Source organism: Chrysemys picta, chromosome 7, assembly GCF_011386835.1.
Source record: "Chrysemys picta bellii isolate R12L10 chromosome 7, ASM1138683v2, whole genome shotgun sequence".
NCBI lineage: Eukaryota > Metazoa > Chordata > Testudines > Emydidae > Chrysemys > Chrysemys picta.
The window spans coordinates 34,034,189-34,047,587 of NC_088797.1; the positions used below are offsets into that span (position 1 = coordinate 34,034,189).

At 56.3% G+C, this 13,399-nt stretch overlaps 1 protein-coding gene across 1 annotated transcript in view; it reads right to left on the reverse strand.

Annotated features, from left to right (window-relative positions):
• The window catches only part of ACTN3 (actinin alpha 3), a 31,527-nt gene extending 18,568 nt beyond the window's left edge, over positions 1-12,959 (reverse strand). The window contains exon 1 of the mRNA XM_005307974.5: positions 12,445-12,959. Within this exon, the coding sequence (XP_005308031.1) occupies positions 12,445-12,576 (132 nt within the window). The 5' untranslated portion in view covers positions 12,577-12,959. The remainder of the gene's footprint in view (positions 1-12,444) is intronic.
• Between the last annotated feature and the right edge of the window lie 440 nt (positions 12,960-13,399).

Sequence of the window (13,399 nt, forward strand, 5' to 3'; positions counted from 1 at the left end):
CGTCCCGATAAAATTGGGACTGTCTCGATATTTAGTTACAGAGAGCCCTGTGGCACCTTTAAGACTAACAGATGTATTGGAGCATAAGCTTTCGTGGGTGAATGCCCACTTCGTCGGATGCATGGGACATGTCTGGGACATGCATCCAACGAAGTGGGTATTCACCCACAAAAGCTTATGCTCCAATACATCTGTTAGTCTTAAAGGTGCCACAGGACTCTCTGTTGCTTTTTACAGATCCAGACTAACACGGCTACCCCTCTGATACTCGATATTTAGTTGTTTGTCCCACGTCCTTACCGTTGTTTGGTATTGATATTGTCCTGCTATTTGCATTCCGTTTCCCCCCCCCCATGTGTCCCGATATTTTGTTCCTCTCATCTAGTCACCCTACCCCCATTGCTCACCCTCCCTGAGGCTTCTTCCCCATAGCTCCCCCATCCTCACTTCACAGCACCCACCTCCCCCCAGGACCACGTCCTGCTCAGCTCCCTGCATCAGCAGGATCAAGGCTCTGCTCGCTGGAGGGGACCCAGCCCAGCTGGGTTCCCAGGGCACTGTGCCAGGCCCTTGGCACAAGGAGCTGATTCTCACCAGAGCCGGGGCCCCCACAAGCCTTACCGCACAAGCCAGGCACAGGCTTGACTCCCACATCGCTGACCTCTGACCCTAACCCCACCCTGGGATGGGCAAGCCCTGCCCCAAACATCAACATCACCAAGCTCTACCCTTAAGCCCACCGCCAACTCTGGCATCACACGGTCCTCTGACCCTAACCCCGGTGAGCCCCACCCCAACACTGGTATTGGCCTGCCCTGCCCCTAACCCTGCTCCCCACCCCAGTCCTGGGGACCCCACACCTAACCTGAGGGCTGGCCAGCCCCACCCCAACGCCCCCTATTGCTGAGCCTTCACCCTCTTCTTTTAACCTACCCTCCCAAACCACATGGACCCTGCACCTGCAACACTCCCAGCTCCTTCACCCTCTTCTTTTAACCTACCCTCCCAAACCACATGGACCCTGCACCTGCAACACTCCCAGCTCCCCCTTAATGCACTGCTGACCCCGGGACTCCCTGAGTTCTACTAATAACACAAACGCTGCTGGCCCCCACTGCACCCCTCCTGGCTGGCTGCAGGGAAGGGAGAGAGAAAGAGAGAGAGAGAGAGAGAGAGAGAGAGAGAGAGACACTGTTCCCCCTGCTGGTGCATGTCCCTGCCCACAACGCCTCCCCATATTTAGCCCCAGCCTGGGAGCCTGGTTGTCCGGGAGTGGGTGCGTGAGTCAGGCCTACAGCAATGCATCGACTCGACTCTGCAGATCTAGATGGCACATGACACCGTGCCTGGTGGGGGGCAGGGTGTACCTGGGCATCCCAGAGGGGTGAGCTCATGATTGGCAGGCCGCAGCCAAAGGGCCCCGGCTGGCTGCCACCCCCACTCCTGAGAGGGGACACTGGGAATCCTGGCCCACAGGCCCCCCTCCCCTTCTCAGTGCAGAGTGTTCCTGCTCCCTTTGCCTGCCCGGCCCAGCGTGGGGTTGGGTGGACGGGACACCCCCCACCCCCACCCTGCAGACAGGATGCAGCCTCATTCCTAACATGACTAAGATAGAACATGGCAGGGGGAGGGAACAGCTGTTCTAGTCCCCCACCTCCAGCCACCCTGAACAGAACAGCTGCTGGGATTCAGCGTCTGGGATTTCCTGGGCAGGGGGATGGGCTAGATGGGACCTGGGTGGCTCTAACCATAGTCCCACTAGCCCTGCCACCCCTCCCACTGCACAGCAGAGTATCACAGAATGCATTGCTGCCCCCCCACTCCATGTGCCCCTCCCACCCCTGGGCACACTAACACTGTTGGGGTCACACCTTCCGGCTTCCCTGGTCCCCTAGGGTGAGCGAGCTCCTTTGGGTTTAAATGGGAGTGGAGATTCCCAGGACTCCGGGAGCTGGGGATTGATGGGAAAGACCAAACAGCAGGAGAGCTGCAATGAAACTACAGGGGTTGGCAGCACCGGGCCTGGGGGTCTGCAGAGCCCCACTGTAAAGCACCTGGTGCACATGCAGGTGACTACGTGCGTGCTCGCATACTTCTCTGTGAGGGGTGGGGGAGTGGTGATTACAAGGTGTGGCATAAATGGCCTGGGCGTTAGAGCAGGTCTATAGCCGAGGATATTTCTCTAGTGTAGGTCTGACTCCATTCGGGGGCACTGTCACTCTCTTTTTACATCCTGGCCCCAATTCTCTCCCTCAGGGGGCCGTGGGGCCCTCTCTCACACACACACAGATCTTATGCAATACAGCAGAGGCGATGATACACTGCCACACACTCACACCTTGTAGCTTTAAGTCCCTATTGGAGAGCTGTGGATGCCCCATGCTGAGGGTCTGCAAGACACAACCAGGTTGGAAGGAGGTTGGTTGGGTGAGGGGAGGGGGGTTAGGATGCCCCCTGACTGGCAGGATTATCTAGGGTCATCCTAATAGTCCCTTGGAATCACCCTCCACCTTGCACTCTATTCCTCGCCCATCCCCCATGAAAACTCTACTCTGCACTGATGCCGCAGAGGACGCCCTGGCCCCGTGCTTCCCACCCCATCCCGGCAGCACAACACAACAGCTGAGCAAGAACTATTCCCAGGGGAAAGAAAGGGAAATCCTGAAAATTCCCAGCCAGGAAGAGCACAATGGGAAAGCCTAGCCCACACCCACCACAATCTCCTTAGGATCCCTTTGGGACCTCGCTGAACCATAAAGAAGGTTTAAAAGATGTAAGCTCAGGGAGACTCTATGGCTGATGGGAGAACTTAAAGGGTCGTGGCAACCTAAGGAGATGGACTGAAGGGGGAAGAGTTTCTAGCCGGACTGATTCAAGATCTGTGGCACTTTGGTATCTTTACAGTTATCTGAATGCTCCTAATTAGAACTGACCAACAACATATGGGAGAAGAGCGCTCATTGTTAAAATCACTGCTAGATGACAGTAGCTTCTAGGGGCCTGTCACGTTGGTCGCTGCAGAAACCCACAGCGAGGGACAGTCCCTACCCCAGACAGCTCACAGTCTGAACAGACAACGAGTGGGAGGGGAAAGAAGCACCAAGAAAGGCCAGGACTTCCCCAAGTTCTGCAGCAGAGCTCGGAATAGGACCTAGGAGCACCCCCGGCTCTAGCCCACTAGACCTGGGGACAAAACCCTGCAGTTCTGACTCCCAGCCCATCATGCTACCTGCAAGCCCCTGTGCCCTGTCGCGAGCTGAGCTCCCTGCCCAGACAGACCCAGCTCTGGAGACCAGGCTGGATGATTTATAAATAGATTCTTCCTGCCTTGTTGCAACATTTTCTCCAGCTCAGCCACAGGGTTATTTTTAGGGGGCCCTAGAATTTCATAGCATCATCCAAATGCCAAGCTGCCACCTCCCGCGCCTGAGCAGGCCCCCAAGGTGTCACCAGGGATGTGCACCCCCCCTTGAGCTCTGCCAGAGGGCTCAGTGGATGACACAGAGATGTGGAGCAGGCGCCTTTTCAGCATCCAGCCCCAAGGCCTGAGCGACAATGAAATCTTAAGGGAGGCAGCATGGTCTAATGGCTTATGCATTGCACCTGCCATCAGGACACCTGGCTTCCATTCCCAGCTCGGCTACTGGCCTTGAACAAGCCCTTTCCCCTCTCGGTGGCTCCATTTAGTAGTTTTCAAGGCCAGAAGGGACCATTAGATCACATAGTCTGCCCTCCTGTGTATCACAGGCCAGAGAATGTCCCCCAGGCACCCCTGCATTGAGCACTGTGAGACTTGTATTGACTAAAGCATCTTCCAGAAAGGCAGCCAGCCTGGAGCTTAGGGTGACCAGATGTCCCGATTTTATAGGGACAGTCCCGATTTTTGGATCTTTTTCTTATATAGGCTCCTATTACCCCCCCCCCCGCCCCGATTTTTCACACTTGCTGTCTGATCTCCCTGCTGGAGCTGGAGAATCCACCCTGCCCTGGGGGGTTTGTTCCACTAGGTTGTCACCATCCCTGTAAAAAACGGGCCTTATTTCTCATTTGAGGTTGTCTGGCTTTTACTCCAAACCTAGTACGCCCACATCTTGAATACTGCGTGCAGATGGGGTCACTCCATCTCAAAAAAGATATGTTGGAATTGGAAAAGGTTCAGAAAAGGGCAACAAAAATGATGAGGGGTATGGAACAGCTTCTGTATGAGGAGAGATTAATAAGACTGGGACTTTTCAGCTCGGAAAAGAGACGACTAAGAGGGGATAGGATAGAGGTCTACAAAATCATGACTGGTGTGGAGAAAGTGAATAAGGAAGTGTTATTTACTCCTTCTCATAACACAAGAACTAGGGTCACAAAATGAAATTAATAGGCAGCAGGTTTAAAACAAAGGAAAGGACGTATTTCTTCACACAATGCACAGGCAACCTGTGGAACTCTGCCAGAGGATGTTGTGAAGGCCAAGACTATAATAGGGTTCAAAAAATAAGTTCATGAAGGATAGGTCCAACAATGGCTATTAGCCAGGATGGACAGGGATGGTGTCCCTAGCATCTGTTTCCAGAAGCTGGGAATGGGCGGCAGGGGATGGATCACTTGATGAGTACCTGTTCTGTTCATTCCCTCTGAAGCACCTAGCACTGGCCACGGTCGGCAGAGAGGATACTGGGCTAGAAGGACCATTGGTCTGACCCAGTATGGCCGGTCTTATGTTCTTATGGTTCTTGTTCTGCCTGTTTATGCTAGATTGAAGAGCCCTCTAGTACCCAGGGCTTTCTCCCCGCGAAGGTCCTTGTACACCGTGATCAATCACCTCTAAATCTGCTTTTAGAGACGCTAAACAGATGGAGCTCTTTCCCGTTCTCATAATCAGGCATTTTCTCCAGCCCTTGAATCGTTTGTTGTGGCTCTTTTCAGCACCCTCTTCAATTTCTCAACATCCAGTCTAAAGTGTGGATCCCAGCGCTATACGCAGTCCCAGTACCAGCCCATCAGTGCCATGTCCTGAGGGAAAATCACCATCCAGCTACTCCTGTTTATTCATCCATGGGCCGCATTCGCTCTTTTTGGGCAGTCACACTGGGAGCTCATGCTGAGTTGCTGGTCCACTCTGACTCCCTAGGTCTTTTTCAGTCACTGCTTCCCAGAACACTGTCCCTCATTCTGCAGGGGCTGACCTGCCCTCCTTGGCCCCAGGAGTATAACTTTGCATTTGGCTGTATTAAAACACGGGGTTTGAATGGGCGCACTCTACCAAGCGATCAAGGAATGGCCCAACCTGATCACACCATCATCTTTGTGTCATGTGCACACTTCACCAGCAGTAACTTTATATTTACTTCCTGGTCACTGATTAAAATGTTAATCAGCACCTGGCCTGGAACCGATCCCTGCAGGACCCCACTAGACACACAGCCCTGCCTCTCCGGCTGGAGCTAAATGACTCTCCATTCACAGAGGCCAGCAGCAGACTCATAAGCCCCTGTACAAGGCCCAGCCCTACCAGGGGACTGTGCCAGGTGGGTTTCCTAGACACGAGCTCTCAGTGTAAGGGCTAATGTGATCCCAGGATGTGCAGACCGTGAGTGGGCAGTGCAGGGAGGGGATGGGGCCTCTGTACACAATGTGGCAGAGCCCACAGCCCCACTGTGAAAGCCTGGGGAGGGGCAGAGAGGAGCCACAGGAACGGCCCACAGGCTGGGATCCTGCCACCTGGCCAGACACTAAAGCAGCCCTGCAATTCAGAGGGGGCTGCATCCCAAGCTAGAGCCGCGAACATGGGGACATTTCAGACCTGAGGAGGCTCATGAATCTCACAGACAAAAGCTGAGCAGAGCCAGGAGCCAACGCTGGCCAAACCCACCCTGGGAAGAAGGGGAAAATGTTTAGCAGGGATTTCCTAGTGGGGCAGCTCCCCCTGGAATGGGCGCTGAACAAATCCTAACTGGGATCAGCCTCTGGCGTACTAGGCGCTGCACAGACAAGAGACACAGCCTGCCCCCAAGAGCTCAGACAAATGGGCAAACAGCAGCATCAAGAGTAACTTGCCCAAGGTCAAAGGCAAAGGTGGGAATAGAACCCAGGAGTCCTGAGTCCCAGCCCCACCTCCTTCTCAACCACTAGATCCCATGCCCCTCCCAGAGCTAGGGATAGAACCCAGAAGTCCTGGCTCAGAGCCCCTGTGCTCTAACCCCTAGACACCATTCCCCTCCCAGAGGTGGGATTAGAAGCCATGCATCCTGGCTCACACTCCAGCGTCCTAGCCGGGGCTATATCAGCATAGCGAGGTAAGTCGGAGATGTGAACAAAACACCCTGACTGCTGTAGCTCCCAGAGCCGACACAGCTGTGCAGACGAAGGGCATATGTAGACATAACCCTTCCTTTAGGGAGGGGTTCCTACCCCTTTTGTCGGTGTAAGTTGTGTCTACACCACGGGGCCATGCCGGAAAAGTCCCAACAGACACTGGTCTATGCTGCCTGGCAGGAGGCTGGCCTGGTGTGTCTCTGGGGAAGCTGCTTTTGCTCCCAGCCCCTACCCCACCACTCCCCCAGCCACGCGCCGGCACTCTGGCTCCCGGCTCACCCAGCAGGCATCTACCTGGGCAGCGGGAGCTGCGGCACAGCTGGATTTCCACTGGCACTGGGAAGCTCTGTCCTGTGCCTGGCAGCGGGCTGGGATCCCCTGGGGCTAATCCTTTGTTATGGCAGGAGTATTTGTGGCTCATTCCCCGCTATTTACAAGGGCTTAAGGGATTTGGCTCCAGCTAACACAATAGTCTGAGGGGCCGCCCTCCCTGTGGGTGCTGGTAAATACGCTGGGAGCTGACGCAGCATGGGGGGAGGAGGGAGCTTCCCCACTCCCAGCTTGGCCTGTGCTCATCCACCCACATCTACACACACTGCACCAGCATCTATTCATCTGGCCATCCAGCACCCGCCTCCAGCCATCCAGCCTTCCCTGGGCACCCCTCTCTCCAGCCAGCCTTTCTTCCCTTCTCCCCATTCCAGTCATCTCTCTGTCCATCCATCCCCACACATCCCTTCCCCCATCTTCCCTTCCATTGCGGGGGTCAGGGAGAGCTTTGTTCTCCCGGCATGTCTCCAGTTCCCCACCCTGCCCATCTCTTGGCCAAGGCTGCTCCCTCTGAGATTCACTCAGGCTCTCTGCCCTCTCCAGCTTTCACCCCCCTCCACTAGTCTCGTTCCCCTGATGCTCAGCCACACAGACCTCCCCCCATCCTGCCGGTTGCTCAAGAAAGTGTATGGCTGCATCTCGGCCTCCTCCAGTTGTGGACCTCCAAGCAGCGAGCACTTGAGCATCCTCAGGGCAGATACCTCCCTGCTCCTTCCCCAATTCTGGCTGTACCCCACAACTAAGAGATACCCCTTCCATCTCCCAGCTGAGACCTTGCATCCAGTCCTGGGGCTGCGCTGTGAAAGACCAGGGAGGAGGGTGCACAGAACGACCTGCCTGCTGGGAACCTAACTGCTGGCCAGAGACTGAAGCAGCTCCCATGATTCAGCATGATGGGGAATGGGGGGATGTGGATGGACCTTGATCCAGGGCTAGAGGCACCAACATGGGAGATTTCTGATCCATGGGGACTCGAGAATCTCACAGACAAAGGCCTAGCAGGGCCAGTGGCTGGGAGCAGATGCTGGACAAATCCACTCTGGAACGAAGGCAGATGTTTAGCAGGGAGGGGGATTCCCCACTGGGTAGCTTCCCCTTGGATGGGGGGAGGAGATTCTCCAGTCCTTGGGGGCTTTAAATCCAGGCCAGAAGGCTCTAGGCGATGGTCCTGCCACCAGATCTGGACTGGGGCAGGAATCGGCTCAAGGGAAGGTGCTGCAGGGGGTCAGACTGTGTGAGTCTAAGGGCCCTTAGCATAGACAGGAGCTCCTGTGCCGGAACAGCAGCACATTCCCAGCCCTGCTGCAGTGTGGTCCCTCCGCACATGCCCCAGCCCCTCATGCAGCCATTTCCACAGCTTACACTGGCCTTGTGCAGGGCAGAGGGAGCACATGAGAACAGGGCATTCTGGGTAGAGTTGGCCTGTGGACTGGCTATGTGGGGCTCTGCAGAACATTCGGGGTAGAGCAGGCCTGCGAGCTGGCGGTGGGGCACCTGCGACAGGAATACCAGGAAACCCTTCTCCCAGAAGGACTGCAAGGTGCTCTGCAAACACCTGTCTGTAGATAGCACTAGTCCCATCCTACAGACAGGGAAATCGAGGCAGAGAGACCGGTGCAATGTCACACAGCAAATGTGGAAAGAGAACCCAGTAGTCCTGAATTCCAGCCCCCCCATCCCCACTCTAACCATTAGATCCCACATCCCCTCCCAGATCTGAGAACAGAGCCCAGGAGTCCTGGCTCCCAAGCCAGTGCCCTAATCACTGGACCCCACTCCCCTCAGCCCCTGGCACTCACCCTCCCCCAGTCCCACAAGCACACAAACACACAATCCTCTTGAAGCCACTTGCTCTGCCCATGGGAGCAAGTGTGCCCCCCCCCCCCCCCCCCGTCTCTGTAGTTGATTCACGGTCTCTTCCAGACCTCTTTAAATAGCCTCTCCCACAGGAGCCCAACAGCAAGGCCCACCCAGGCTGTGGGGCTGCTGTAGCCCCCACCCCACCCTACCCCCTTCTCCTAGGCCATAGCCTAATTAAGAGGTGTCCTCTTCCAAAATACCCACATGAGCTCACCCCACCCGGGAAGCAGCGGGGGGCGGACAGAGGGTGGGGGGGGCAGTTTATTATAGAAACCACCTTACAAGGACAGGGCGTCTGGAATAGCAGCAGCCACCTGATCCCCCTTCCCAATCCCCCAAAACACTCGCATCAGCAGGAACAGCTTCCCAAGCACATGAAACTATCCCTGCTCCACTAACAAGGGGGTGAGGGACTCAAAACAGACAATCCCCTGCTCTGATCAAACGCCTATTCTTTGTACTGGGGTAGTGCTGAGGATCCCCCGTTGTGCTAAGCACGGTACAAACACAGAACAGAATGACAGTCCCTGCCCCAAACAGCATACAACTTAATCAGACACTCTGGGGAAAAAATCAAGACATGCAGATTCCTCCAACAGGCGGCTTGGGGGATGGGGATCCCTGAGGGGGTGTTAGGTTCTCAGACGGAACAATCGGGCAGGTCACCTGTCTGTGTCATGTTGGCACCCTCCCAAGCACTGACACACTGGGGTGTGCACACACACAAACACAGCACTGACACATCAGAGTACACACACACAGACACCCAGAGCACTGATCTGCATAACACTGGTACACAAGGGTACACACACACACACGCACATGCATACCCAAAGCACTGACACACTGGGTTCCACACACACATACGCACACACACAACTTGTGCACTGGGCCCTTCCCTGACAACTTAACACAAGAGTCTAACAAAGAGCCGGTGCAAACTCGCACAGGCGTGGCCCACTAGGGTCAGCTCAGGGCCCACCTACCCCAGTATCCTGTCACCCCAATACCCAGCACTAGCTGCTCAGAGGAAGGGGCAAGAGCCCTGCAGTGGTAGGATAACCTGCCCCCAGAGAAAACACCTTCTTGACCCCAACTGCTAGAGTTCAGGGTGTAGCAGTGAGTTCCACAGGCTGACAGGACCGTGTGTCAATGAGACAACAGGTGAGCAGGGACAGGCAAACATCTGTATGGGGAGGGTGGGGAGCGGTGGCCCAAGCGCTCTAGTGTGAGCGAGTGGTACTTGTGGGACTCAGGGCAGCATTGTGCAGGCTGGATAAGGGCTGGCAATACCCAGCCTGCAGCTTGACCTAGACAGCAGCACCATTCGGTGGGGACTTGTGCCAACAGAAAGGGCTGAATTCTGATCTCCAGAGTCACCCCCTGACTGCAACGAGACCAAGGCCGGATTCTGATCTCAGCTTCCCCAGGACCAATCCAGAGTCAACCAGAGATCCCCAGAATTGCCCTGGTGTAGGGAGGATCAGGTCCTGCCCTGACCCTACATCCTGACTTTTACATTGGAGGCAACTACTTCAAGGAGGGTGGCATTATCTGTGATGTGCCCCTAGCCGGACAGTGCTCCTTGCCAGGAGGGGCAGCCTGGCTGTCCCCTGGCCACAGAGGCTCTAATAGCCTTTCCTCACCTGATGTAGCTGTGCCACCTCCCTGGATATAGGGTGCCAAGTTAGAGCCTGGTGTTATTGCCGCACGGGGCACAGGCAGAGAGGATCCCGGGGGGCTGGGGATCAAGATTAGGGCTGGTAGGAGGAAGGAACATCCCACCTTGTGCCATCCCCACCTGCTCAAAGCTCCCTGCAGCAGTGGCAGACCAGGGGAGAAAGACTCCAATGGTTTGGGCAGAACCAAAGGAAGGGGACACGTGGCTCCCGCGCCCGACGAAGAACAGCAATGTGCACGCCTGCCATATTGCAGCCCCCTGGGCACGCCTCAGCCGAGAGTTCTGTGGTGCTGGGACCAGGGGCTTTGGGTTAGCAGTTTGGGTTGTGCTCTGGCTCTAGGGGTTCCTGGGCCCGATCCACCTGGGCATAAGAACATGGACTTGACAGAGGTTCCTGGGGAAAGGGACACAGAATTCGCTGGGCCTGCTCCTGCTCCGGCTCCCACCCACGCCAGTGGTACTGCATCAATTGCAAGGGAGACAGCCTGGATGTGTTGCGGGCTGAGATCAGGATCAGGCCCACTGCTCTCTGGGGGTGTCTCACTTTGAGAGTGTGTGTGTGAGAGAGAGAGAATGGGGGGAGCTGTTGTGTGTCTGTGTGTGTGTGTGAGTTTGTTGTGGGTCACTGTATGCGGGAGGGTAGTTGTGTGTAGGAGTGGGATTGTTGTAGGTTAGTATATGTACGGGGTTGTATGTGTGTGAGAGTGGGGTTGTTATGGATCAGTGTATGCAGGGGAGTTGTGTGTGTATGATAATGGAGTTGTGGGTCAGTGTACAGGGGGGTTGTTGTGGGTCAGTGTATGTAGGGGGGTTGTGTGTGCATGACAGTGGGGTTATTGCGGGTCAGTGTATGCAGGGGGGTTGTGGTGTGGGGGTGAGAGTGGGGTTGTGGGTCAGTGTGTGCAGGGGGGTTGTTGTGGGTCAGTATGCAAGGGGGTTGTGTGTGGGAGTGGGGTTTTGTGGATGGTCAGTGTTTGCAGGGAGGTTGTGTGTGTGTGAGAGTGGGGTTGTTGTGGGTGAGTGTATGCAGGGGGGTTGTTGTGTGTGGGAATGGAGTTGTGTGTCAGTGTTTGCAGGGAGGTTGTGTGTGGGAGTGGGGTTTTTGTGGGTGGTCAGTGTTTGCAGGGGGGTTGTTGTGGGTCAGTGTTTGCAGAGGGTTGTTGTGGGTGTATGAGTGGGATTGTTGTGGGTCACTGTATGCAGGGGGGTTGTTGCGTGTGTGTGAGTGGGGTTGTTGTGGGTCAGTGTTTGCAGGGGTTGTTGCAAGGGAGAGTTTGGGTGTGTGGTGTGTGTGCGTGAACCAATCGCCCGAGGTTCTCACAGCCACTGCACACACAACATCTCGGCCCAAGCGGGCGAGCATGCCACATACACCTGGAGGAGCCTGGTGCACCGCCTGCCCCGAGCCCAGATTGCCCAGATCGCAGCGAGGCAGGTGGATATATTTAGCCCAGCAGGGCTCTTGCATCCCCATCATTCCTGACATAGTTTGGATGCCACAGACTCTGTTCCAGGACACACGCGGCCGCCTCCTCGAACTCCCCACTGCTGGCGTCACCCATCTGGGGCTGGGGGCTGGGAAGGGGCATCAAGCCGTATCAGTTACCCTTGCACAGCAGCTGCCTGCTCCAAAGATCACCTCCCCACACCCGCCACTTTGGGGCTTGGCTCCTGACAATCCTACATGGCATGGAGCCCGGCTCTCCAACCTTGTGCACTGCTTGGAGACTGCCCTTGCAGAGATGGGGGCTTCTGCCTGCCCCTGTAACCCGGGACACCTGGGGCTGCCCATTGCAGAGATGGAGCCCTGTGCCCGGCCCCTGTAACTCCAAGCACCTGGCACCGCTCGGAGGCTGCCCTCACAGAGATGAGATCTGGCCTGCACCCACCCGTGTAACCCCTAGCACCAGTCAGTGGCTGCCCCCCAAAAGCCCCAAATCTTTACAGTAATGGCATCCCGTACCTGTCCATCCAGTGCCTAACTCGGCCTCTCTCCTGCTCAGGATCCCCCCCTCCCCCGAGTCCCACCTGACTCTCTCGCTTGCAGAGATGGGGCCCTGGGCCAGCTTCTCACCATAGTGCCTGGCACCTCTCTGAGGTTCCCACCCTGCTGAGTTTCCCCCATGGGCCCTGACTCTCCCCATCAGGCAGACACAGCACCTTGCCCAGTTCTCCAAACCTGGGTACCATGGGAACCCCCCCACAGCAGCTCTCGCAGGCTCCCACCCTGCTTCCCCTGCCCATAACTGTCCCCCATAGCCACCCACCTTCCTCTGCTGCTTCTCCCAGGCGGGGTCCAGCAACAGGTCCCGGTCCCAGTCCTCCTCCTGCTGCATGTACTCTTCGGTCATCATGTACGAGTGGTTGTACTGGATATGGCTCTCTACTTGCGTGGTCATTGTGGCTTGTCCTCTTGTCCCTCTCTGCACGTCTGACTGTCCCCTCTTCCCCCTTAGCCTCCGGTTGTCCCTCTCACAGGCCCTCCTCGCTGCTCTGTACTGCCCCTTGCCCAAGGCACCAGCTCCCTTCTCCTGGAGGTCAGATCCCCCTGCCCCTGGTGGCTGGCAGCTTTGCCCTGTCCCGAGCTCCTGGTCAAAAAATACCCACGTGACTGGTCCCCATTAAGTATTATCAGCCTGGGGAAGGGGGATCAGGTTCCACCTTTAAAAGGCCAGGGGGAGGATATAGAGGGGCTGTCCTCACCAACCAGGGAGGGTGAGGACAGCTGCTGGCAGGCCACAGACCCGACCCTCCCTCCTTGCAGGCTCTTAAAGGGACCTTGTACCTGGAGGGGAGGGAGGATGGCTTGCTGGTGGTCTGGGGACAGGAAATGCACAATAAGCCCCAGCGGGAGCTGGGGGCGGCCAGTTCCCAATGAGGAGCAGAGGTGTCAGACCTGGAAAAGGCCATTAAGTCATCAGGAGGAACCCAGGGCCAAGGAATGAGCTGGGAGCAGGGATAGGATGGCGTCAGCTGCAAAAATCAAAGGGAGGCAGCTTGGCCAGTGATAGAGCCAGGACTCCCGGGTTGCACTCCCAGCTCTGCCAGTGCCCTGTTGTGTGACCTTGACCAAGTTCCATCCCTGCTCAGTGCCTCAGTTTCCCAGCTCTAAAATCAAGGGACTGACACTCCCCTCCCCCCCCCCCCCCGCACCCCACACAAAGCTCTTGGAGATACTTGCAAGAAGCACAAGTCTAACTACCATTCTGCAAGTCCCCTGCA